Below are 24,691 nucleotides of genomic sequence, written 5' to 3' on the forward strand. Positions count from 1 at the left end.
GCTAAGAGTAAATGATGATTAAAAGAAAAGAGGATACAAAACCAACACTGTTAATCATGGGATATGTAGCTTCACTACCCTACAATTACACTGCAAACTGCCTCATACTTCTAATAGAATAGGATTAGGGGATGTAGGACACAAACTTTACCTGGGCTTCCATGTTCCTCTGATTCTCGTCCCCCCCTCCCCCCCCAAAGAAAAATGCTATGGATCCCCACATCCCTACAATATGTCAGTGAAACTGAGCGTTATGTTAAAAGAGGGAAACACTATTTGGTACTGAAGAGAATTGACCAGCATATACAGTACAATGGTGGGAGAAATGAAAGAAGAAGAGGAGTGACTGAGGGTGAGGGCAAGATTAACTTCCAGGTGGTTTTGTTACACCCATTCCTTTGTTACAGGATTCCCGGAGGAAGCAAGGAGTCAGAGATGAAAATAATAAAAAAAATAAAAATTCATGCTTAATTAAGAATAAAGAGTACTCCACCTTGAGGCAGTGCTTGCATGTGAAGTCACCAGAGTGCTTACGGAGATGGCGCAGGAGGTACTGAGCCTTGACAAAACTCCGCCCACATATCTGGCAGTTATGTGGACCATCAACTGCCTTTGTTGGTATTGCAGCTATTCTCTTCATCCCCTGAGTAGATACCTCCTTTAGAATTCAAAGAAGTTCATGTACAGTTCAGGAAAGTTACTAAATAACCTGACATATGAGCATATTTCACAGGATTTTTTTTTTTTTTATTATTATTATTTTTTAATAAAACCTTTAGTTACTGTACAGTATTCATACTCGATCACTTAAAAACACAGAAACTGTCTAATAAGTCATTAAAGGACTCTTTGAGGTGTACTGGCAAAAATCACCATATGAAGTCAATTTTTTTTTTTTTTTTTTTTCCCCTGATAGGTCTGCTCCATAAGGCAGAGGTAAACACCACCACCAATAGCAACTTCATGAGTGATGTGAGTTCATTTAAGTCAAATCAAGTACATAAAGTAGATAACATCTGCTTGTAGGTGGAGCAATGAGTTCTGAAGATATGAGTGTTGAGTGAATGGATAGAGAGTGGGACCTTTATGTTGTTAATGTGCCACAGTCTCCTCTTGTTATAAAATGTCAATAAAGTCATATACACCATAAGAAATTTTGCTTTTTAAGCTGTAAGTCACAAACTTCCCAAAGCAGCCTGTTCTCTACCCAACACTTTTTTCTGTTTGCCCTCCATCACATCTGACATAAATACATAATTTGAGAACACACATATAAACTCTGCATAGCATACTGATACAAAACAAATATATTATACATACTGTAATAATAATAACAAACTTTATATATTGCAATAATAACAATAAATCTACTGTAAACATGTCAATAACAAAAATAAACAAACAGTTCTCCCCATGCTGCAAGACCTTTCCATAAAACCAAACTTCATACAGCTGAGGTTTGCATAACCCTGGATGTATAATACTTGATATATGTACAGTATACTGAAAAAGCATAGTGTATAGTTATTTTATTCAGTATACTGTACAGTAGTACAATCATGTTCACATTCTCTAAAACTGAGCTAATCTTTTTAGATCTCATCTTAGGACGTGATGATTCTGACGATGATGATGATGATGATTGATAACAATGATGATGATTTACTTCAACTCTCAGAGGTAGCAAAAATTTAAGCTTCATGAATCATGTGAAAAAGGAACCAACTGTTGTAAACTTGCAAAACTGTCACTTCCAAAGAAAGTCAAATGAAAGAATACCAAAACCAGTAATGGTTCAAATCAAGACACATTAACAGTAAAAGTAATTCTATACTGCCTCTTTCAAGGGCAATACTGTATAAGGATTTGAGGCACTTTCACAATGTGCTTATGACTGGAATTTGTGTGCTGGGTAAAAATTAGTTAACTCTTGCATTACAGGGAAGACGAGAAAAAAAAATAATATGCATGCATGTGTGTAGGGGAAGGGAAAGTGAATCTAGCTGTATGCTGCTGAAGGAGCAGATACTGGTAGCCAAGTTGTACTAACATGCAGTGAACTCCCTAGTTATGTGGCTAACATATTACCCTGTCATCCCTCATATGCAGAATCTTTTAACCATCCATCTATCCATCCACCATCCAAACTTGTGCTGCCCCATGAAAAGCTTAGCAGCCTGGGGCTAGGCAAGTTGGTCCTGATATTTAAGATGCGAGTGACCAGCCTCACTCATCCCTGAGTGGCATTACATGGGCAAAAAAAAAACAACCACTCCTTGGATATGAACCCATTATATAAAAGCTAATATACTAACCACATCTTGAACTTGACCAATACTTTCCCCCTAAAAACCTTCTATGACCCGAACTTGCTTACAGATATGCTTTTTGAAGTTATATCCTACTATCCAGAGGTAAAACAGACTTCTGGTAGTGATATTAGTGAGGCTTAAATACTGGCTGTAGTTATTTCAGTTACTCTTCTCCCTCTCTTATTCTCTTCACTCCTGTCACTCTATAAACAATCTCTCTCTCTCTCTCTCTTTCTCTCTGATATGTTTAACCCATCCCATCCAGGTGGCATGTATACATGACGACCTGGGGATGTCCGGGTGGCACGTATACATTATCTAGTGTTTTGTAGTATTATGTTATTGTATTATTATTATTATGATTACAGCATTATATTATAATATTATATTATACTATAATATTATATTATAGTTCTAGCTGAGAAATCATGGTTTAAATAATGGTGATTTTTAAGAAAAATGCCGGCTGGTGGTTTGGGCGGTGAAAACAACCCCCAGACGTGATTGGTTAACAAAGGTGTTTGTACTGTTATCTTTAGCTGTTTAACTTTTGCTGGATTGCTATACTACTGCTTTTCTGTTAAAGTCAGCCTGTGCAAGTTGGGTTTAACCAGGATTTTCATCACAGATGATGTCACCACGTAAGTGCAAACTGCACATGTCAAATACATATAACTGGGGGTCTACTGTATATACCCAGTTTCCTGGGAGTTGAACCAACCTTGGGATTTGAGGTGCCACCTGGATCATCCGCATCTTCCTCATCACTAAGTGCCTCTTGTTTCACCACTTGATCTCCTTTTCTCCTTCCTGAAAATACACAGGGATTTCAATTAGCAGGAGTAATTTATACTGGCATGTGTGTGAAGTGAGTATGAAGGTGTTCACTGCCAGTGATGGAATGCCTGGAAGTGACATATTGTTGTAGAGGGTTTGAGAATGCTTGTGTAGTGACCTAGGTGTGCAGTGTCTCTGTCATGTAATGACACAGGTGTTGTGAACTGGCACAGGCTGCAACACAACTGTGTGCCCCTCAGATCAAGGTAGTCTCTGATGAAGGACTTTAGTTTCAGAGTGTGTGCGAGCTGTGGGAGTAGTTTTGGTGCGGTCACTGGTGATGCATAGAACGCTGTTCTGTGCGATTTGCAAGGTGCTGTAATGGGCATTAGATATGATGAGAGCACATGCTGGAAAGGCATAGGACATCATTGATTTGATGAACTTATGTACTGTTTGTAGAGTAAGAAGTGGCCCTGTAGTTGCCACAATTGCACTCAGTCTAGCACTGCATCACCTATTGATGTCTTGTGCATGGTCCTTCATGGTGAGTCCAGTAACTTATTTCACTCCAAGGATCTTAGTGGAGAGTGTATGTGACACCTGTACATTGCTAAGTGCGATGTGGGAGGAATACCTGTGTTCATGTTTACTGATGGTGATAAGAGTGGATGTGGATTTGGTTGGGGCAATCATCAGCTTGTTCTCAACCCAGGTCTACAATGTGATAAGGTAGTCCTACTGCAGTGTGCAGACTGTGTCTGCAATGCGATGTGTGGTTCTTATGGGGACTTCATATGCACATGAAGTAAAGTTTATGGGTGGCTGGGGTGTGGGCATAATATGCATGTATAGGATGAAGATTGTGGGTGAGTGAATGGAGCCCTGTGTAACATCCATAAGGGAATTTTTGTTTTCATGATGATTTACTTCGGAATACTGTATACCATGTGCTTGTCTACCAGACTAACAGTTGGCACGCCAGCAATTGGTAGTGTTCTCCATGTTTGACTTGCGCAGCTTGGTACAGTGCAGCCTCATTATGTGATAAATCATTACAACGATAATGAAAAAGTTATATCCTGTCTCGGTACATTAAAAAATTAATTGCGATTTTGCCATAACAATATGTACTGATGCAGTGACACATGCAAGCCAAAATGGTCGCCGTGTTTACATTGGCTATAATTGTTACCTTTCATTCTATTTTGTGCATGAAGGGCCACTGAAACACCACAGTTATCACCAAATAACAGTACAAGTAGTAAACAAATAGTACAGTGTGCAGTTTTAAGTGAAGTGATACTTTTTTGTGTGTGAAATATATACTGAAACTTGTGACTTGCAAATTGTGTCAACCTTACATAACCATCATTCCCTGTTTGGGCCTCTACTCTTGCATGAATGGTAACTGAAACACCACTGTTATCACCATATAACAGTGCAAATGGTTAACAAATAGTGCAGTGTGCAATAGCTATTAAGTGAAGTGATACTTTCTTGTGTGGAAAATACTGAACCTAGTGAATGGGAAATTGTGTCACCCATACATAACTATCACCCAGTGTTTGAGCCCTCTACTCTAGCATGAGAAGCCACTGAAACACTATTGTTATTGCCAAATAACCATGCAAGTGCTTAACAAGTATGCAGTTTGCAGTGTTAACCCTATCAGGTTTCTCGGCTGGGCAGATTTCTGTGCTTAAGTCAGCCACTCTCGCGTTGCCCCACATCTTCGAGCCACGATATTTTTCTTTGATCACTCTGTGTCGATGCACTTTTCACGATAGAATGTTGGTTTTGGTGTCATTTTTAAAAGTTGAATTGTTATACTTTATTGTAGTATGTTCAAAACAGGAAAACTGGGAAAATAGAAAGTCAAGATGATAAGTTGAAGTTTGGCAAAACCAAAAATTCTATACCTTGCTGTAGAAAAATATCCGGTAAAAAAAAATAAATAAATTCATTCATTCATAAATAAAATAATAAAGATGTATAAATCTGGTTTAAACCATGCAAAACTACAATAAATTACCTTTACAATATTTAGATTGTTGTCATTTCTGAATTTTCTTGTGCAGTAAAATGAAAAGAAAAAAATGCAAAATTTTTTATGATTCTCGGCCACATATTTGCTCTGCAATCTCTTTCTTTGACTGATCAGTGTAAATACAAAAATGCAAATTTTTTTATGATTCTCGGCCAAATATTCGCTCTGCAATCTCTTCCTTTGATTGATCAGTGTAAATACACTTTTTATGATAAGATGCTGGTCACGGTGTTATTTTGAAGCTGAATAGTTGTACTTTACCATAGTGTTCAAAAGTGGAAAACAAAGAAAATAAAAATTCAAAATGACGAGTTGTTAGGCAACAACCAAAAATGTTATACTGTACTTTGTCATGGAAAAATATTAAAAAAAAAAAACATTTGAATGATAGATAGATGTGTATCATTTAAACAGTGCCATACTATAATAAATTACCTTTACAATGATATACAGATTATGGTTATTTCTGCATTTTCTTGCACGGTAAAGCAAAAGGAAATAGATGCACAATTTTCTATGATTCTCAGCTGCATATTTGCTTCACGATCTTTTTCTTCGATCGATCAGTGTAAATACACTTTATACATTTTTTAAGACAGGATGCTGGCTGAGGTGTTACTTTGAAGCTGAATAGTTTTACTTTACTGTGGCATGTTCATAAAGGGAAAACAAAGAAAATAAATAGCCACAATGACATGCTGAAGTTAGGCAAAACGAAAAATATTTTACCTTGCCGTAGAAAAATACCCTGTATTCAGAAAAATAAAATAAATAAAGATATATAAATCTGGTTTAAACAATGCAAAATGCACAGAGCAAGCATTCTGTTATGACGTGTAAAGGTGATTTAGGGTGAATATTTTACTACAGTATCTAAACACTTTAGCTGGCCGATGACGTTATTTACATCATCCGAAAAACTTCCGTAAGCTGGCCAATGATGTTATTTACGTCACTAATGTAAGATATTCGCCAAAAAAATTCCATTTATTGTTCGATGTTCATGGGATTAGGTTTAAAATACGCGCCCATGTCCTCCCATTCTTCCTGTGTCGTACAAACATCACTGGGCAGTAAATATAGATACATTCACTGTACTGTATATAGATTCTTTAGTTTGCTAAGGCATGCATATACAGTAACTTTATCAATTTGCTGTATGTACTGTACTGTGTCAGTAGTAGTGAGTTCGTGTTCTGTTCTTGAATGTGTATATTACCGTAGAACAAACTCGCTTGCACAATTCCAAACTAAAATGAATGAAGCAACATGCAAAATAAAGTCAGAAATAAAATAAAATATCTATCTATCTATCCCCAGACACCGTAATCCTGTAAGAGGTAGCCACAAACAAATCACCTCCATGTCATCCTGTCCCCTGCCACTTCACTGCTCTGCTCCCAGCTCACTCCCCCCTCTCTCATATACCTCTCCACTCCTTCCCTCCATCTCAACCATGGCCTCCTTTTCCCCACCTCCACCTCCATCCTCTCCACGTGGCATAACCACCCCAGTGTGTTTCTCCTAACACTTCCCATCACATCGACATCCACACCACAACGCTCCTTCACATCCTCATTTGTCAGTCTGTCTCTCCATGTGACTCTACATGTTCCTCTCAAATATCTCATTTCCACTGCTCTCACTCTCGACTTGTGTCCCTCCAACACAGTCCAAGCTTTACTTCCATACTGTACATTGGAGTTGGTATCACAACAGTGTCATGCAGTAACTTTTTCACATCCATGCTCACTTCCCTGTTTCTTATCACTGCTTTCAAGGAACCAGCAACCTTTCTTCCTTGTTGTACCCTTTCAAGCACTTCACCCTCCAAACTTTCATCCTTACTCATCACACTACCCAAGCACAGTACTTAAATGCACTCACATTTTCCATTTCCTCACCATCCAAACTCACTGTACATTCACTGACTTCACTTCTCTCGAAGACCATAACTTTACTCCTCCTTACATTCGCCTTTAGATTCTGTTTCATACACACTCTCCCAAACTCATCCACCAAGCCTTGCAGCTCCCCTTCGTCTTCACTTAACAATACAGTACAATCTGCAAACAACAGTACAGGGAGTTTCCAAACACTGCCCTCTCTCATTAGGGCCACTCCCACATCCACTGCCCTACCTTGTATCTCTATTATAACCCCAGCCATATACAAACAGAACAACCATGGTGACATGACGCATCCCTGTTTCAACCCAACCTTCAAACAGAAAAACTCAGTTCACTATCCACACGCACTGCAGCCTTAGCACCCTAATACATACTCTTCACAGCATTCAAGAACTTCCCATCTACTCTATATATTCTTAATACTTTCCACAATCCTTGTCTATCCACCCTGTCACATGCTTTCTCCAAATCCATGAAGGCCGCATACAACTTCTTTCCCTTCTTTACACACTTTTCCACTAAAGATCTACGAATGAATATCTACTCTACACAACCTCTTCCCTTCCTAAAGCCTCCCTGTTCTTCTCCAATTAATTCCTCTGTTATTTCCCTAACTCTGTCAATAAATATCCTACCGTATACTTTTCCTATTACACTAAGAAGACAAATGCCCCTATGATTATCACACACTTCTTTTTCCCCTTTTCCTTTGTACGAGGGAATAATTATACCTGACTTCCAATCAACTGGGACTTTACCTCCCTCCCAGGCCAATCTGCACATATTCCACATCCATTCTACTACTATCTCTCCCCCATGTTTCAGCATTTCACCACACACTCCATCAGTTCCTGGGGCTTTCCCCATTTTGACTTTCTTCAATGCTTCCACAACTTCCATTCTACTGATACCTTCCTGTCTTCTCACCTCCCTCCTTCTCCCAGCCATTCCCCAGCCACTTATACTAGCATTACTTTCATTCTCTATGTTCAACAATTCCTTAAAGTGTTCTCTCCATCTGCTCACTTTTTCTCCCATCTCAACTAGTAACCTACCATTTTTATATTTCACTCCCCTACTAACTTCATTGCCACCCTGTCTGACTCTCTTTACCTCTTTCCAGAACATTTTCTTCATTCCCTCCACTTTACACTCAAATTCCTTCCAAATTCCTCATCCACACTCTTCTTACTCTCTGTTACTAATCTTTTCACCTCTCTCTTCCTTTCTGCATATAACTATTCCGTCTCTCAACTTTTTCCATGCCCCTATTTCTCATCCATTCATTATATGCTTTCTTCTTTTGTGCCACAGCCTGTCTCACCTCTTCATTCCACCATGCTGTTCCTTGCACCCCCTTCTGTCTTCTCTTCGCCCCTCACACCACCTCACATGCTGCGCATATTTCCTCTGTGAATATCTTCCACACACTTTCCACGTCTCCCATCTGCTCCAGTTCATATTTACTCAATCATTCCTCCACTTCTCTCTTATATTCTGCGTTTTTCTCAATCTCTTGTAACCTTTCCACTCTCCTTACATCTACTCCTTCCTCCTGTCCTTCCCTTCTTCTATTTCTCCATTTTACTTGGACCTTGATTCTGACCACCACCAAGTGGTGGTCAGAAAGTCCACTCTCCCAACCTCTGTATGCTCTTGCATCCATTACACATCTTTGCATCCTTTAATCCACACACACATAATCAGTCATTGCCTTCCTTTCATTCAGTTCACCATCCACCCTTCTCATCATTCACCATGTACACCTGTGGATCATTTTGTGTCTGAAGAGGGTATTGGCTATCACCAACCCCCTCCCGGCACAAATGTCCACTAAAGCACTGCCATTCTTATCTGTCTCAGCAGGCACACCCCACTCACCAACTACTCCATCCACCTTCACATTCCCTACTTTACCATTCATATCACCAATCAAAAATTCTCTCTCATTCCTTGCAAACTTTTCCATGCACACTTCCACATTTGTCCAGAACTCTTCTCTCATTCTTCTTGCAAGATCTTGCGTTGGCGCATACATGCACACAATCGCCCACATTTGTAGTCCAACTTTCAGTCTTATCCACACAATCCTTGATCGGCAGAGAGTGGCCTGCGATCCTACCAGAACCAGGTTCAAATCCCGGCTGGGGCTGGGAACAGTTTAAGGATTTGAATTTCATGTAAAGCAGACTTTACCAATCTACCAGAAGACCCGCCGACATGGTGCAAAAATACTCCCCACTAATACCAATGCACCAGTCCTGTATGAGACAGCCCTGACATGTATTCAGTGTGGACGGTGGGTGTTAGCACTAAAGTGGTGACATATAGAGGTGTATGATAGGTAAGAGGACTACTGGGCCTTGGGAACAGGCTGTGAAGCCTATGCCCAGAGTCAAATGCATTAACCCCTTAACCGCGGGGCGTCACTTTCGTGACGCTTGGGAGCAAGGGATCATACCGCGGGGTGTCGCTTTTGTGATTCTGTGTTATTTTGAATTCACCCGGGCTTCCAAGTGGGGGCTTGTATCATCTATCAGTACTGCCAATGTCCAACACTAGTCAGCACTCCTAATCTCATCTGTACTCCCATCCATTGTTGACAATTTAGCCATTTCTCCCCGTTCTTGACTCCCCTCCCTACCCCCCCTCCATTACCCTATCCTCTTGCCTGCCCGGTCGTGCTACGCTAAGTAAATCTTCCCTGGAATTTTTCACTGATTTCATCCATTGAAATAAGCCCTATGTCCTATTCTTATACCAAATAATATATACAAGAAAGAAATAAGGTAAGTGAGAGTGCCAAACACCTGGAATTGGCTAATTATCACCTGACAACACCTCACGAGCACTCGTTCGCTAATTTTCGCTGTTTTTTTCCCCTTGAAATATGCCCTATAATCTATTTTCGTAATAAATATACATGTAAGGAGGGAAGGGAGAAGCCTAAGTGATATTTACATTCACCTGGAACTACCTAATTTATAATGTATTGTCTAGATTTCCTGCCAATCATATCAGTGCTAAACAAAGATGTTTCAAGATCTAACATTGGTAGCTCTGAATATATATCTCCTAAGTAGGCCTCTAATCTATTTTCGAAATAAATATACATGTAAGGAGGGAAGGGAGAAGCCTAAGTGATATTTACATTCACCTGGAACTACCAAATTTATAATGTATTGTCTAGATTTCCTGCCAATCATATCAGTGCTAGACTTAGCTGTTTCAAGAAGTAATATTGGTAACCCTGAATAACCCCTTAGCAGGCCTCCACGCTAGCCCTCCGTAATCAGGTTACTCTCAACTTCCGAAGTGAGAGTACGTATGTTTCTTCTTGCTGACTTCAAGGCCTTTTTTCACCCCCATGCAAATGGCCCTGTGACCTTTACCCCCTACTAAACCTCGTGTGGAAAGAGGTAAAGGGCTGACAATTGATAAAAGAGTGACTACGATCTTTCTATTGAGTAAAACAGTGCAAGTGGAATTGTAAATAATGTGTAAATAATGTGTAAACAGCAAGTGAAAGTAATGAATGTAAATATACGTGAACAATGGAAAACAGTTTTATAAGTTATTTCAAGTGACAGTGCACAACACAGTGTAAATAAAATAGAAATGTAAATAACGTAAATAAAATAGAGAACGTAAATAGAAATGTAAATGAGTAGTATTATAAGAAAACGAGTATATACCCTAGGAGTAATGAAAATGAAAGTTTCACTCTAGCATGTCTGAATGCTATGAGTTATGAGAGTGAAGATGAAAGTGACATTCACTCTCAATGCCAGTATACAGGACGAGAAAGTGAATGCTACGTATTTTACTGAAAGAAATTGAATCCCTACAGTGACAATAAACTAATACTACTGAAGGAAACTTATGAATAAAGACTGTAGATATATATGAGTGTTATAAAGTAATAGAAATATAAAGTGTGAGGGGTTTTATGAATAATAAATGACAGACTACTAAGAGCGAACTAGTGCCAGTGCGACGATCAGACGCGCTCGTAATTTCCATTGCTTTCACAGTGTTTTTTTTTTTTTTAGTATGGATCCCAAACTACTTGAAAATTGTAGAATAGTGTTTATAGTGTTTGTATCTGGCTGTGGTAATCATATTACGGGTTGTCGGGAAGTGTAAAGTGGAGACTTCGTTACCCTACTTCAGAGGTCTCCACAAGTCCTACGGTAACTGACGAAGGCTCAACAATCATTCCAGGAGAAAGCTGAAGGTATGTGCCATAAGCATATGTAATTTTATTATTCTAGGACTAATAACTGATTTTTGGCAAATATTTTTTGAGAGTCTGTCGGAGCCCAAATAACCCCGTGGCACACGCAAGTCATTGGTAAACAAGCCCGCGGTGTAGGGGTTAAAAAAAAAATAATAATAAAAAAATAATAATGATCCATACTCACTTATATAATGTGACTAGTGAAAAATGTAGAATGGAGATGTCTGTGGACACCAGAATCGAAGAGGGAGTGCTGAGATGGTATGGTCATGTGGAGAGAATGGATAACAACACGGTGGCAAAAAAGGTATATCTGAGTGAATCTAAAGGAGGGAAGAAGTGAGGTAGGCCAAGGAGAAGGTGGAGGGATATGGTGGATGTGTGTGAGGAAGGGAGGTTTGGAAGTTGATAAGGCTAGGGGACTGACAAGAGATTGAGTTGGCTGGATGAATGTTGTGAGAAAAGGCGCATGATCAGGGATGTGGCACCCCTTTTTAATGTGATAGCATCCGGACTGACTCTCGGATACATTTATATGAAACTACAGTACATGGTGAATGTTTTTGGCATATCAGACAGAGCCAAAATTCTGGGGGCTTGAACGGTGAGTGAATGGAAGTGTGGCCCATTGGACTGGGCTAATTTGGGCTGTCTGGACGCTGCTACTTCTCATCCTGCCTTAAGGTCGGAACGGTCCAGATGATGACGATGACAACGACAATAATGATGATGATGACAATGAAGAAGATTGCTTTTGTTCGTTTTCGTTTTTGAAGGCTCTAAAGTGCTTGCATGAGTCGGTCCTGGTCACCTAATGGCGGCTCTCCATGCTGCTCAATCTCTCGCAACTTCCCTATTTAGTCCCTTAACCCTTAGGTCACACTCAATGACCTCATCCCAGGTCTTTTTTGGTCTACCTCTCGCTACCCTACCCCCATCGTTAACATTTCTCATTTTCTGCACCCAATTATCATCCTCCATCCTCTCCACATGCCCAAACCATCTCAATCTACCTCTCCTGATCACAACACTAATACACTCCAGTCCCATCCTACCTCTCAACTTTTCTATCAAAAACCTAGCCCCCCCAGGTTGTGCACTAAAGGACGCACTGCATATCCATCTAATCATTGCCATTTCTGTACATCTGAGCTTGCGAATATCCTCTTCCTTTACTGCCCAGGTCTCACTACCATACGGCATTACACTCTTAACACATGCCGCATATAAAGATCCCTTAGCACAGAGGGAGAGCCCTCTCAATGTCTGGAGAGGCAACAGCTCCCTGTAACCAATCCTCACTCTAGCCACAGAGAAGAAAAAAAAAGATGAAGTAGAAGAAGAAGAACCTGTACTATTTAGAAAAAATATTGCAACACAATTCCCATGTTCATAATTCTACAGCATGGCTTTTTCTTATCTCTCTGAGGAAATACATCAAAGGAGAATGAGGGCTTCAGATGCATTCACCATCTCCCTTGTACTGTTCAGGATACAGTAATACCCTCAAGATCATCAACTGTAGCTATTAAAACTGGGCTGGAGTAGGGGCTGGAAACTCATGCCTCTTTGTACAGGTATTGGCAAGGGAATATTCCAACCCAATCTTTTACAACATGTCCTGCCTTCTACAGCAAAGGAGGAAAGAAGGGTGATTGGGGACTGTCTCTGCTGTTTCCCCTCTCCTCTGATTTATGTTCTGTGAATGCTCAAAGAGCTGTTCTTTTGCCTTCACCCCACATAAATGAGAGAAAATGGGCAAAATTTATCACAGTAATTATGAAACAACACACCTTGGTACAGTGTGGTTGGTGAAGAGCAGGTTGAAGGATGAGCAGAGTGTAGGGTGGCGTGGACTGACTGGTGATGGCGCTGAAGCTGCTCTGGGTTAGTGAAGGACAAACTGCACCCCTCACACACATGATGACGCCCTATCAGCCACAAAAGATGGCCCTGGATACCAAAGTAAAGCATCAGCCTCAACAAAATTTTATGTGTATTAGACAAGAGAAAAACCACAACCAGCAATCACATACTTAGGCCTATGCACTCAATTACCTGCAACATGGTAATGATTATAATGCATTACTTAAGGAAACAGCTTGTAAATAAGTGGAACACTGATGTAATGTACTGTACTGCATTATGACTGCGACGTGTGTTTGAAAACTGATCATACAACGAATGATTATAAAATGAATTTAGTATTGTTACAATCTTTTAGTCAGGAAACCCAATCATAGCAATTGAATAAGAAAAAAAAAAAAAAATCATTCCATGAAAGAAGGTCTTAAATTCGATTTGACTACACTACTGTACCTGTATAAGCAAATTATCGTACAGCTACAAAGAGATCGTATAACAGGGGTGTACTAAGTTGAAGGAGGGAGGTGAGAAGACAGGAAGAAATCAGTAGGATAGAAGCTGTGGAAGCAATGAAGAAAGTTAAATTGGGGAAAGCCCCAGGAATTGATGGAGTGTGTGGTGAAATGCTGAAGCATGGGGGAGAGACAGTAGTAGAATGGATGTAGAAGATGTGCAGATTGACCTGGGAGGAAGGTAGAGTCCTGAAGGATTGGAAGTCAGGTATAACTATTCTCTTGTACAAAGGAAAAGGGGAAAAAGAAGTGTGTGGTAATCATAGGGGCATTTGTCTTCTTAGTATAATAGGAAAAGAGTATGGTAGGATACTTATTGACTGAGTTAGAGAAAGAACAGAGGAATTAGTTGGAGAAAAACAGGGAGGCTTTAGGAAGGGAAGAGGTTGTGTAGATCTTTAGTGGAAAAGTTTCTAGAGAAGGGAAAGAAGTTGTATGCGGCTTTCATGGATTTGGAGAAAGCATATGACAGGGTGGATAGACAAGGATTGTGGAAAGTATTAAGAATATATGGAGTAGATGGAAAGTTGTTGAATGCTGTGAAGAGTATGTATGATGGTGCTAAGGCTGTAGTGTGTGTGGATGGTGAACTAGGTGAATTTTTCTCTTTGGAGGTTGGGTTGAAACAGGGATGTGTCATGTCTCCATGGTTGTTCAATCTGTTCATGGATGGGGTAATAAAAGTGGTACAAGGTAGGGTAGTGGATGTTGGAGTGGCCCTGGTGAGAGAGGACAGTGTTTGGAAATTCCCCGTACTGTTGTTTGCAGATGATACTGTGTTGTTGAATGGAGACGAAGGGGAGCTGCAAGGCTTGGTGGTTGAGTTTGGAAGAGTGTGCAAGAAACGGAATCTAAAGGTGAATGTAGGGAAGAGTAAAGTGATGGTCTTTGAGGGAGGTGAAGTCAGTGAATGTACAGCGAGGTTGGATGGTGAGGAATTGGAAAATGTGAGTACGTTTAAGTACTTGGGTAGTGTGATGAGTAAGGATGGAGGTTTGGAGGGTGAAGTGCTAGAAAGGGTACAGCAGGGAAGAAAAGTTGCTGGTTCTTTGAAAGCAGTGATAAGAAACAGGGAAGTGAGAATGGAAGTGAAAAAGTTACTACATGACAGTATTGTGATACCAACTCTAATGTATGGAAGTGAAGCTTGGACATTGTTGGAAGGACACAAGTCAAGAGTGAGAGCAGTGGAAATGAGTTATTTAAGAGGAGCCTGTGGAGTCACATGGAGAGACAGGCTGACAAATGAGGATATAAAGAAGTGTTGTGGTGTGGATGTGGATGTGATAGGAAGTATTATGAGGAACACACTGAGGTGGTTTGGCCATGTGGAGAGGATGGAGGGTGAAAGACTGATGAAGAGAGTGTATGTGAGTGAGGTGGAGGGGGGAAGAGGGAGGGGGAGGCCAAGGATGAGATGGAGGGATGGGGTGGAGAGGTATATGAGAGAGGAAGGTGTGAGTGGAGAGCAGGGCAGTGAAATGGCCGGAGACAGGACGACGTGGAGGCGATTTGTTTGTGGCCACCCCAAACGGGATTGAGGCGTCTGGCAATAGATAGATAGATAGATAGATAGATAGACTAAGTTGTTAATTTTCTAGCCTAAAAAATCTCCAATGGGAGAAGAATTGGAAACATAATGAACTATACTAATACAACACTGTTAAAGTTAGATTTAAATATTTAACTAATTACATAAGTTACTGTCTGCAGGAAGAGGTGCTGTATATAGAGTGCAGTAGTTTTCCCTAACTAAACATTACCACACCTTCAAGTGGTCTGCAAAAGCAGTGAGAGAATGGAAGTTTGGGCGCTGGCAGTACTGGCAGGACCAGGGACGAGAGTGGCGAGCACCCAGAGCACGAGGGGGAAGTTGCCTCACCACTTCTGAGTCAGCTACAAACACTGCATGGAGAGCCATGCTCATTAACTCTTTCAGTACAGTGATGCTGATTTGATTTGATTTGCTGCTACCAAAGATTTTCTTAAATTAATGAAAGGTCTCTTGCACTGATGTTAATATCATTCTTCATTAGTCCTTTCTATACACTGATGTCTTATTTCATTTTATTTTTTGCTGCCTTCTGATAATTTTATTCAAGTTACGGCAGACCTCGCACACTGAAGAAGTCCAGCTCTTCAAGAATTTGACAAGTTAGTATTAAAAAAAAAAATTATGATGTATTAAGGACAAGCATCACAATGCCTGCAGTCTTTCAGCTTGAAATTCTGAGCTATTCTGCATTTCTTCTGTAACTATAACACTATGTTAAATAAGCAAGTGTGCAACTTGAAGTATGTACTCGATGCAGGTATCGCATCCCTTCTCTCAGATACTGTCCATCAGAGAACTTTAATCTTTATGGAACACATTCTAAAAGCATGTCTGTGTTGATGGAGTAAATACTGCAATATGACCACACAAAATCTAGGATGCCTACCAAGAATGTCTGACAGACACTGTAAGATAGGGTAACACAAAACACTGCATTCTATTACAGTACAGTACTTGTTTTCATGATAATACCAAATATCAATAAGTTTGTGCACTGAGAAAGAGAGGCACATTTTTTATTACCATTATATCAAAACTAGAAAAAGATTTTTCTCTCTCTCTCTGCAGGAAGATATTCACTACTAGATTACCCAACAATTTCACAACAGCTACCCAATGTTAACACCAAAACAGGGTATGATATTGTACCATTTATACAGCCTTATCTTGTGTAAGTTATGTACAGTATACAGTATTATGCACAGTACTAACACTGTTATTCTGTCTGTTCATTCTGAAATAACCTTTAATTTATAAACATGCGTAACAGATAAAGGCATTAGTATTATTATTATGCAGTTCATATTTCAGTCATACATAAATACAGTGAGCCCGTGGTTATCTCATATAATTCATACTGTGCCTAATGTGTGATAACAAAACTGAGCAATAATGACAGCCGAGAACCTAAAGGATTTATCCTTATTGGTACTGGGCACACCATTTTTCCCTTTTACAGGTTCGTACAAAGAGGGTAGAAGGGTTGCAAGAGAATGGAAAAAAGGCAAAATATAAGACAGAAGTGAAGAAGTGATTGGGTAAATATGACTTGGAGCAGACAGGGGACATGGAAGGTGTGTGCATGATATTCAAAAAAAAACTCGGTGCAGCATGTGAGGTGGCGTGTGGGGTGAAAGGAAGATGAAAAGGGATGCAAGGAACAGTATGGTGGAATGAAGAGATGAGACTGGCTGTGGCACAAAAGAAGGGAGTGGATGGGAAGCAGGGGCGTGGAGGAAGTTAAGAGATGGAAGCAAGAGTTACATGTAGTGAGGAAAAGAGAGGTGGAAAGATTAATAGGAAAGAGTAAGAAGAGAGTGGATGAGGAATCTGGAAGGAATTTCAGCATAAAGTGGAGGCAATATAAGAAAATGTTTCGGAGGGAGATAAAGAAACTTAGACAGGGTGATAAAGAAGTTATTGGGGGAGTGAAAGAGAAAGGAGAAAAAGTGAGCAGATGAAGAACACTTTAAGGCACTGCTGAACACAGAGAATGAAAGTAATGCAAGTATAAGCGGCTGGGGAATGGCTGGAGAAGGCGGGATTCTTGAAGAGAGGAAGAAATCAGTAGGATGGAAGGTGTGGAAGCAATGATGCAAGTTAAAATGGAGAAAGCCCCAGAAATTGATGGAGTGTGAGGTGAAATGCTGAAACATGGGAAAGACTTACTACTTGAATGGATGTGGAAGATGTGCAGATTAGCCTGGGAGGAAAGTAGTGTCCTGGAGGACTGGAAGTCAGTATATTTATTCCCCTGTACAAAGGAAAAGGGGAAAAAGAAGTATGTGGTAATCATAGGGGCTTTTGTCTTCTTAGTATAACAGGAAAAATAGGACACTTATTGACAGAGTTAGTGAAATAACCAAGTAATTACAGTAGTTGGAGAAGAACAGGGAGGCTTTAGGAAGGGAAGAGGTTGTGTAGATCAGATAATCATTCTTAGGTCTTTAGTGGAAAAGTTTCTAGAGAAGAGAAAGAAGTTGTAGGCGACCTTCATGGATTTGGAGAAAGCATATGACGGGATGGATAGACAAGGAATATTTCATTTTTGTTTTATTTTTGAAGGCTCCAACATGCTTGCATGCGTTGGCCTTGGTCACCCAATGGCGGTGTTTCTCGATCTCTGGCCACCTCCTCGTTCAGTCCCTTACCCCTGAGGTCACACTTAACGAGATCTCGCCCCAGGTCTTTTTTGGTCTACCCCTTGCAACCCCACCCCTAATATTAATGCTTCTTAGTTTCTGCACCCAATTATCATCCCCCATCCTCTCCACAAGCCCAAACTACCTCAATCTATCTCTCATCACAACACCATTACACTCCAGTCCCATCCTACCTCTCAACTCTTCCATTGTAAACCATGCCCCCCCCAGGCCTTGCACTAAAGGACGCACTGCACATTCACCTAATCATTGTCATTTCTGGACGTTTAAGCCCGCAAATATCCTATTCCTTTACTGCTCAAGTCTCACTACCATACAGCATTACACTCCTAACACATGCTGCATACAAAGATCCCTTAGCACACAGGGAGAGTCCTCTCAATGTCAGGAGAAGCAACAGCTCCCTGAACTTCTTCCAATCATTAAGTATTCTAAGTATTAAGAATATAAGGAGTAAATGGAAAGCTGCTGAATGCCGTGAAGAGTATGTACGAAGGTGCTACGGCTGCAGTCCGTGTGGACAGCAAACTGAGTGAATTTTTCTATCTGAAGGATGGATTGAAACAGGGATCAGCCATGTCTCCATGGCTGTTCAATCCATACATGGATGGGGTTATAAAAGAGATACAAGGTAGGCCAGTGGATGTTAAAGTGGCCCTACTGAAAGAAGGCAGTGTTTGGACACTCCCTGTTCTGTTGTTTGCAGATGATACTGTGTTGTTAAGTGACGATGAAGGGGAGTTGCAAGGCATGGTGAATGAGTTTGGGAGAGTGTGTAAGAAAAGGAATCTAAAGGTGAATGTAGGAAAGAGTAAAGTTATGGTCTTCGAGAGAAATAGAGTCACCGAATGTACAGTGAGGTTGGATGAGGAGGAAATGGAAAATGTAAGTGCATTTAAGTAGCTAGGTAATGTGACGAGTAGGGATGGAAGTTTAGAGGATGAAGTCCTTGAAAGGGCACAACAAGGATGAAAGGTTGCTGGTTCTTTGAAAACAGTGATGAGGAACAGGGAAGTTAGCATGGAATTTACAAAGTCACTGCATGATAGCACTGTACTGTGATACCAACTCTGACATACAGGTGTGAAGCCTGGACCTTGTTGGAGTGACACAAGTCAAGAGTGAAAGCAGTGGGAATGAGTTATTTGAGAGGGGCATGCAGAGTCACATGGAGAGACAGGCTGACAAATGAGGAAGTGAAGAAGAGTTGTAGTGTGGATGTGGATGTGACAGAAGGCATTAGGAGAAATACACTGACATGGTTTGGCCATCTGGAGAGGATGGAGTGTGAGAGACTGATGAGGAGAGTGTATGAGAGTGAGGTGGAGGGAGGGAAAGGCCAAGGATGAGATGGAGGGATGGAGTGGAGAGGTATATGAGAATGCGGGGTGTGAGCTGGGAGCTGGGCAGTGAAATGGCAGGGGACAGGACGACATGATGGTAATTTGTTTGTGGTCACCCTTTATGGGATTAAGGTGTCTGGCAATAGCTAGATAGACAGAGACAATAATTTAGACCCACTAAATACATAAATATTGTTATGGTATCATAAACACACATAGATATGATTAGGTTAATAGAAAATAAAAAACGGCACAATAAGGAAGAAACATATACCATATAGACACCTGAGGTGGGCGTGAGGTATAGGGCTCTGAGGCCAGGGTGTGGAGAGTTAATGTTTTCCACCACTTGGGATCAACTCCTCGAGTAAGGACTCATCTTTTAATCCCTTAAAGCCATCACAAACCATCGATTTTGCACCATCATTGTCAGCAGGAGCCAGCTCAGGTGTGTGATATATATAAATATATTTTTTTTCCAGAAAATGTGCATCAACAGCAGGAGTGCAGATTTTCATCAAGCAAAACCGCTATAACCAAGTGCATGACAACCAAGGGATCACTGTACTTTACTACACATAGGATGATTCAAGAGATACAGTTCTTGATAAGCTGAGCAAAAAAAAAAGGAAAGAAGTAAAAAACACTCAAACAATACCTGGAATTTCCTCTTTTGCTTTCTGGTATTTCCGCTTGTGTCCTTTCTGAGTAAGGACTGATGTATCCCTGCCAGTGTCATCAAGGGAAGAGTCTGAGTGCCACTCATCCGCAGCAAGGCCATTATAATCTGAGTCATTAGGGTAAGACCAGCCTGGTTCCATGTTCTCTCTGGAGGATGATATAGTCAGACTCACTACACAATTATTTTCTCTTGAGTCATAATTTTCTTCTTGTACCTGTATGCATTTCTCACACTCACTGTTATTTCCTAAAGCACTACATTCATAGCTTGGTTTGTTTATATCTTGCTCTTCTTTCTTACTGTGACTAAAAGTAGCTGTAGTGCTCCCTGCCTGTGTATGCCTTATGACTAAAATTTCTCTTGAACCACATTTATTATCTGCTAGTTGAAGGCTTGTGGCAGGTGAGAGGCCCAGCAACTGGTTGAGTGGGTGGCCAGAAGCAGTCTTTGTTTCCTCACTAAGCCAGGTGTTGTTGCTGTTGCTGTGTGTAAATGTGACCTGACCTTGGCCAACTGTTATCCTTACCAGGGAAGGTGCAACAACCAACTGTGGCTCACTGTGTGGGGTGAGGGGTATGGGTGTGGAAAGTAGCTTCCTGGTAACCACAGCTGCACCCAACAGACTGTGGTCCTGTCTCACCTGCTTTAACTCTTCCTGCAAGCACTGCTGGTAGAAGGGAGCATACCACACTCGCAGCTCACTGCCTACTGCTATGGCCTCACCAGCCATGTAATAGATCAGGTCATCTATCTGTCAAGATACATCAGTAATCACTGTATGACTGTAAAGGTTGGTTAACAAAATCAAGATTTAATCAACTTTTGAGCAATATTGGTGAAAGTGAGGTACTCACCTACTTATGCACAGGATATAAAATACTTAGTTTGAAAAAGTACTTTATTATTATGCCAATGGAATATAAACTATACCAAACAACCCATTTACTTCCTGCATTTCATAAAAACAAACTAAAAGGAGTATATTGGTATAAAAAAAAAAAAAGCATAAGGATACAGGACCTCCACCACTTGATACTTGCCTTGGAGCCCCAGCAAAATACCATGGGAGCACACTGTACCTGGGTTTCCATTCTCTTTCATACCATCAATGAATTCATGACTGTCCACTCCACATAAATATTAGGAATCAGGACAATAATAATGATGGATATGGATAAAGCCCCAAATGGCAATAAATTAATCATGTCTCTCAGCATCTCACTCATCCCTTTGGCTTGACATAATTAACCTGATCTAAACTGAGTGGTTTGTTACTGAATAGCTTGTGAGGGTAAGTAGTAGCTGAATTGGTAGAGAGGCGGCTTGCAGTCCTAATGGACCTAGGTCTGAATCATGGCTGGGACAGGGAACAGTTTAAGGATCTGAATTTAATAAAAGCAGACTTTACTTATCTACTGGAAGACCCGCCAACATGTTGTAAAAATTCCCCAGCTAGTACCAACACAACAGTCCTTATACAGTATGAGGCAGCCCTAGCAAGTATTTAATATGGACAGTGGGTGTTGGCACTGAAGTGGTGACTTGTGGAGGTGCATAGGATAAAAGAAAGCTACTGGGCCTTGGGAAAGGGCTGTGAAGCCTATGCCCAGATTTGGTGGGGGGGGGCTGACTATGGCTAGTTAAACTAAAGCTCAAAGTCAGCTAGTTGGTGCACTATTTAAAAGGTTCAGTTTTGGGGGGGACAGAACTCGTATATTTGTATAACAACATGACAACAAATATGGTATGGACTGTGACCTAGGGACAAGTAAAAGGCCTTCAGTAAATTAAATGACTAATCTCTTAAGATTAAAAGGATGCAGAGAACTTTCTCTGCTATCCTTTATCTTATTCTACTGTATTCACCAAAGCATGAAATACCCTCTTTGTTCTGTGTGCCCCTCCCTGCTGCAGATGTGTTTATACAACCTCCACCTTCATGTCTCTGTGTCACTTGTCTGATGATACTATATAATATATGAAAGTAGGTACTGTCTCTATTTTCAATTCTCCAGTGGTCAATTTACCTAAATACAGTAAAACCTCACTATAACGAACAAATTGGGGCCCAAGCCATTCTGAAAAAAGTGAAATTCCAATAAAAGCGACATCCGGACTTCACCCTCTAACCCTGACTTTTTCCGATATCAGACATTAGTCCAGATCGCACCAAGGGTTATTAAACTGTTTTCACTACCACTGCAGTACTGTAGTGTACTGTATTATACATTCACTACAATAATCAAATGGTATTATATAATAATACTGTATTGCACACTGATAAACATGTCTCTTTTTTACCTTATTGTGGTGAACTTAGCTGAAGTTGTAAGGCAGTACGGACTGCTTGGCTTTATCAGACTTTTTCCTTAATTCCGATGAAAGCGAATTCCGGTCTGCTGAAGTCTGTTATTTGAAGCTTTATTGTATACCTGTATATATAAATATGCATACAGAAGTTTTGTGGCCCTATTGGGCCGCTCAGAAATTGTCCAAATGAGCCATTTCTGAACCACAATTCACTTTACTTGCAACCAATGATTTCTCAGCCAATGAAGAACCAAGTGCTTCATGGTCCAGCACTTGCTGCTGTAGAGACACATGAAACTCTATGGAAATGCTTCACTGTTTTTTCTGTGTAACGTTAATACCTACTAGGACAATATTATTAGTGGCCAAAACACCCCTTCAGAAAATTTCAATTGACATGAAATTGAAATGGGACCATCTGTGACCCACTTCCAACCATCATGCTAAGTTTCATCAAAATACTTTTTCCAGTTTCTGTTGTGCTACATACACACACACACACACACACACACACACACACACACACACACACACACACACACACATCCACTCATCCATCCATCATCCAGCCCTATGATACCTCATGAGGACTGTAGCAGCCTGGGGCTAGGCAAGTTGGTCCTGACATTCAAGCCATGAGTGACCAGCCTCACTCATCCTTGAGTGGCATTGCATGTGCTATAAATCCAAACCATCCCTTGGATATAAACCTACACAGGCTCAATTCCACTGGAGCACCATAATTACCTACTAAGCCACCAGGTGCCATAATTTGGTTATATGGTTACCACCCAGCATAGTAAATGGTTTCCTGGTATACAGGAAACCATTTGACTTGTCATTCAGTGCAGAGTCACCCACAGGCAGAAGGAAGAGGAAAGAACGAAAGAAAGAAACACACACACACACACACACACACACAATTATAGTACTGTACATTGGATATATTCAACACATAAAGCATCACATATTTTTACAAATCTTATTACATTTCACAGATTTTATTCCAACAGCTTCCAGCAACTGCTGGGAAGTATGCTGCTAACTTTGGCATTTGACTGAGTTTCCAGTTCATAAGAAACATCAGCTGTACCACAGCCAACCTCAATATGCACATTTCTTAGGTGGAAGCATGGCATTATTTTTGCATATGCATGTATGTATATATATAAGCTATGTATGTAACACCTCATCTCACCTGACAAGCCAGCAGGTTCCTGCAGGATGGAGACCCAACTGGTATGAGGCTCAGCCAGTTGCACAACCACTTTCTTGACAGGTCCAGGTAAGTAAAGCTTCCACCCTCATGGCATATCTGGAAGAAATAATCATCATTCATCTATCCTTTAACACCTTCAGCATGACTGCCTTTTATATTTTATTCTTGCCACCATCATATAGCTTAGGAGTGACATCTGGTAGTGATGGGGTTAACTATATTCCCCATCTTTCACACATGATGGGAATATCCAAATTAACACACCGATCTCTAAACGCATAACCAAGAGCAAAAAGAAATGCCCAATCTAATCTCCTTCCAGAGCCACATGTTATGGAAGCTACAAAGTTGTCTTCACCATTAATTATCTGCAATGCAAACTTTTAATGTACATGAAAGTCCAAGAATTCCAATTCCAATAGGAAATAAATTCTCTTCTCCACAATCATCAACATCATCATCCAGACCTTTCCCACCCTACAGCAGGGTGAGGAGTAGCAACATCCAGACAGCCTAAGTTTGCCCAATTCAATGGGCCATGCTTCCATTCACTCATCATTCAAGCCCACAGAATCCTGGCTCCATCAGATAGGCCAAAAAACTACACAAACATACATTTTTCTTAAAGTACTGTACTAACTCAATGGAAAAATAACAAAAAAGAAAATTAGCTTGTTATATTTTCAACTGCACACAAAAATCCCAGCCAGGTCTAACTGGTGTCTTTGACTTCACTACTCTCACAGGCTACACTACACTTACAGGCTTTGCTACACTCACAAGTCCTCACAGGCTTCACTACTTCCACCGGCTTTGCTACCCTTGGAGGTTTCACTGGTCAGAGAACAAAGCTACACCTACCACAGGGTTACACATATTTTAAGTGCAAGATGATACCGAGATCAAATTATCTTACCGTTATCTATCCTATTTCTTTGTTTTACAATAATCTATCTATATATCTATTGCCAGACACCTCAATCCCGTTTGGGGTGGTCACAAACAAATTGCCTCCACGTCGTCCTGTCCCCCGCCATTTCACTGCCCTGCTCCCAACTCACACCCCCCTCTCTCATACACCTCTCCACCCCATTCCTCCATCTCATCCTCAGCCTCCCCCTCCCTCTTCCCCCTTCCACCTCACTCTCTTCGTCAGTCTTTCACCCTCCATCCTCTCCACATGGCCAAACCACCTCAGTGTGTTCCTCATAACACTTCCTATCACATCCACATCCACACCACAACGCTCCTT

General features: G+C 40.7%; 1 protein-coding gene across 1 annotated transcript in view; it reads right to left on the reverse strand.

Moving 5' to 3' along the window:
- The window catches only part of LOC145399008 (uncharacterized), a 75,661-nt gene that overhangs the window by 40,643 nt on the left and 10,327 nt on the right, over window positions 1-24,691 (reverse strand). Inside the window, exons 3-8 of the mRNA XM_080271736.1 lie at window positions 23,419-23,535; window positions 19,887-20,661; window positions 15,436-15,572; window positions 13,083-13,242; window positions 3,034-3,122; window positions 494-658 (exon numbers count right to left, since the gene is read on the reverse strand). Coding sequence (XP_080127862.1) covers window positions 494-658; window positions 3,034-3,122; window positions 13,083-13,242; window positions 15,436-15,572; window positions 19,887-20,661; window positions 23,419-23,535 — 1,443 coding nt within the window. The remainder of the gene's footprint in view (window positions 1-493; window positions 659-3,033; window positions 3,123-13,082; window positions 13,243-15,435; window positions 15,573-19,886; window positions 20,662-23,418; window positions 23,536-24,691) is intronic.

Source organism: Coenobita brevimanus, chromosome 47, assembly GCF_032717465.1.
Source record: "Coenobita brevimanus isolate Jiangsu-jjx chromosome 47, ASM3271746v2, whole genome shotgun sequence".
Classification (NCBI taxonomy): Eukaryota; Metazoa; Arthropoda; class Malacostraca; order Decapoda; family Coenobitidae; genus Coenobita; species Coenobita brevimanus.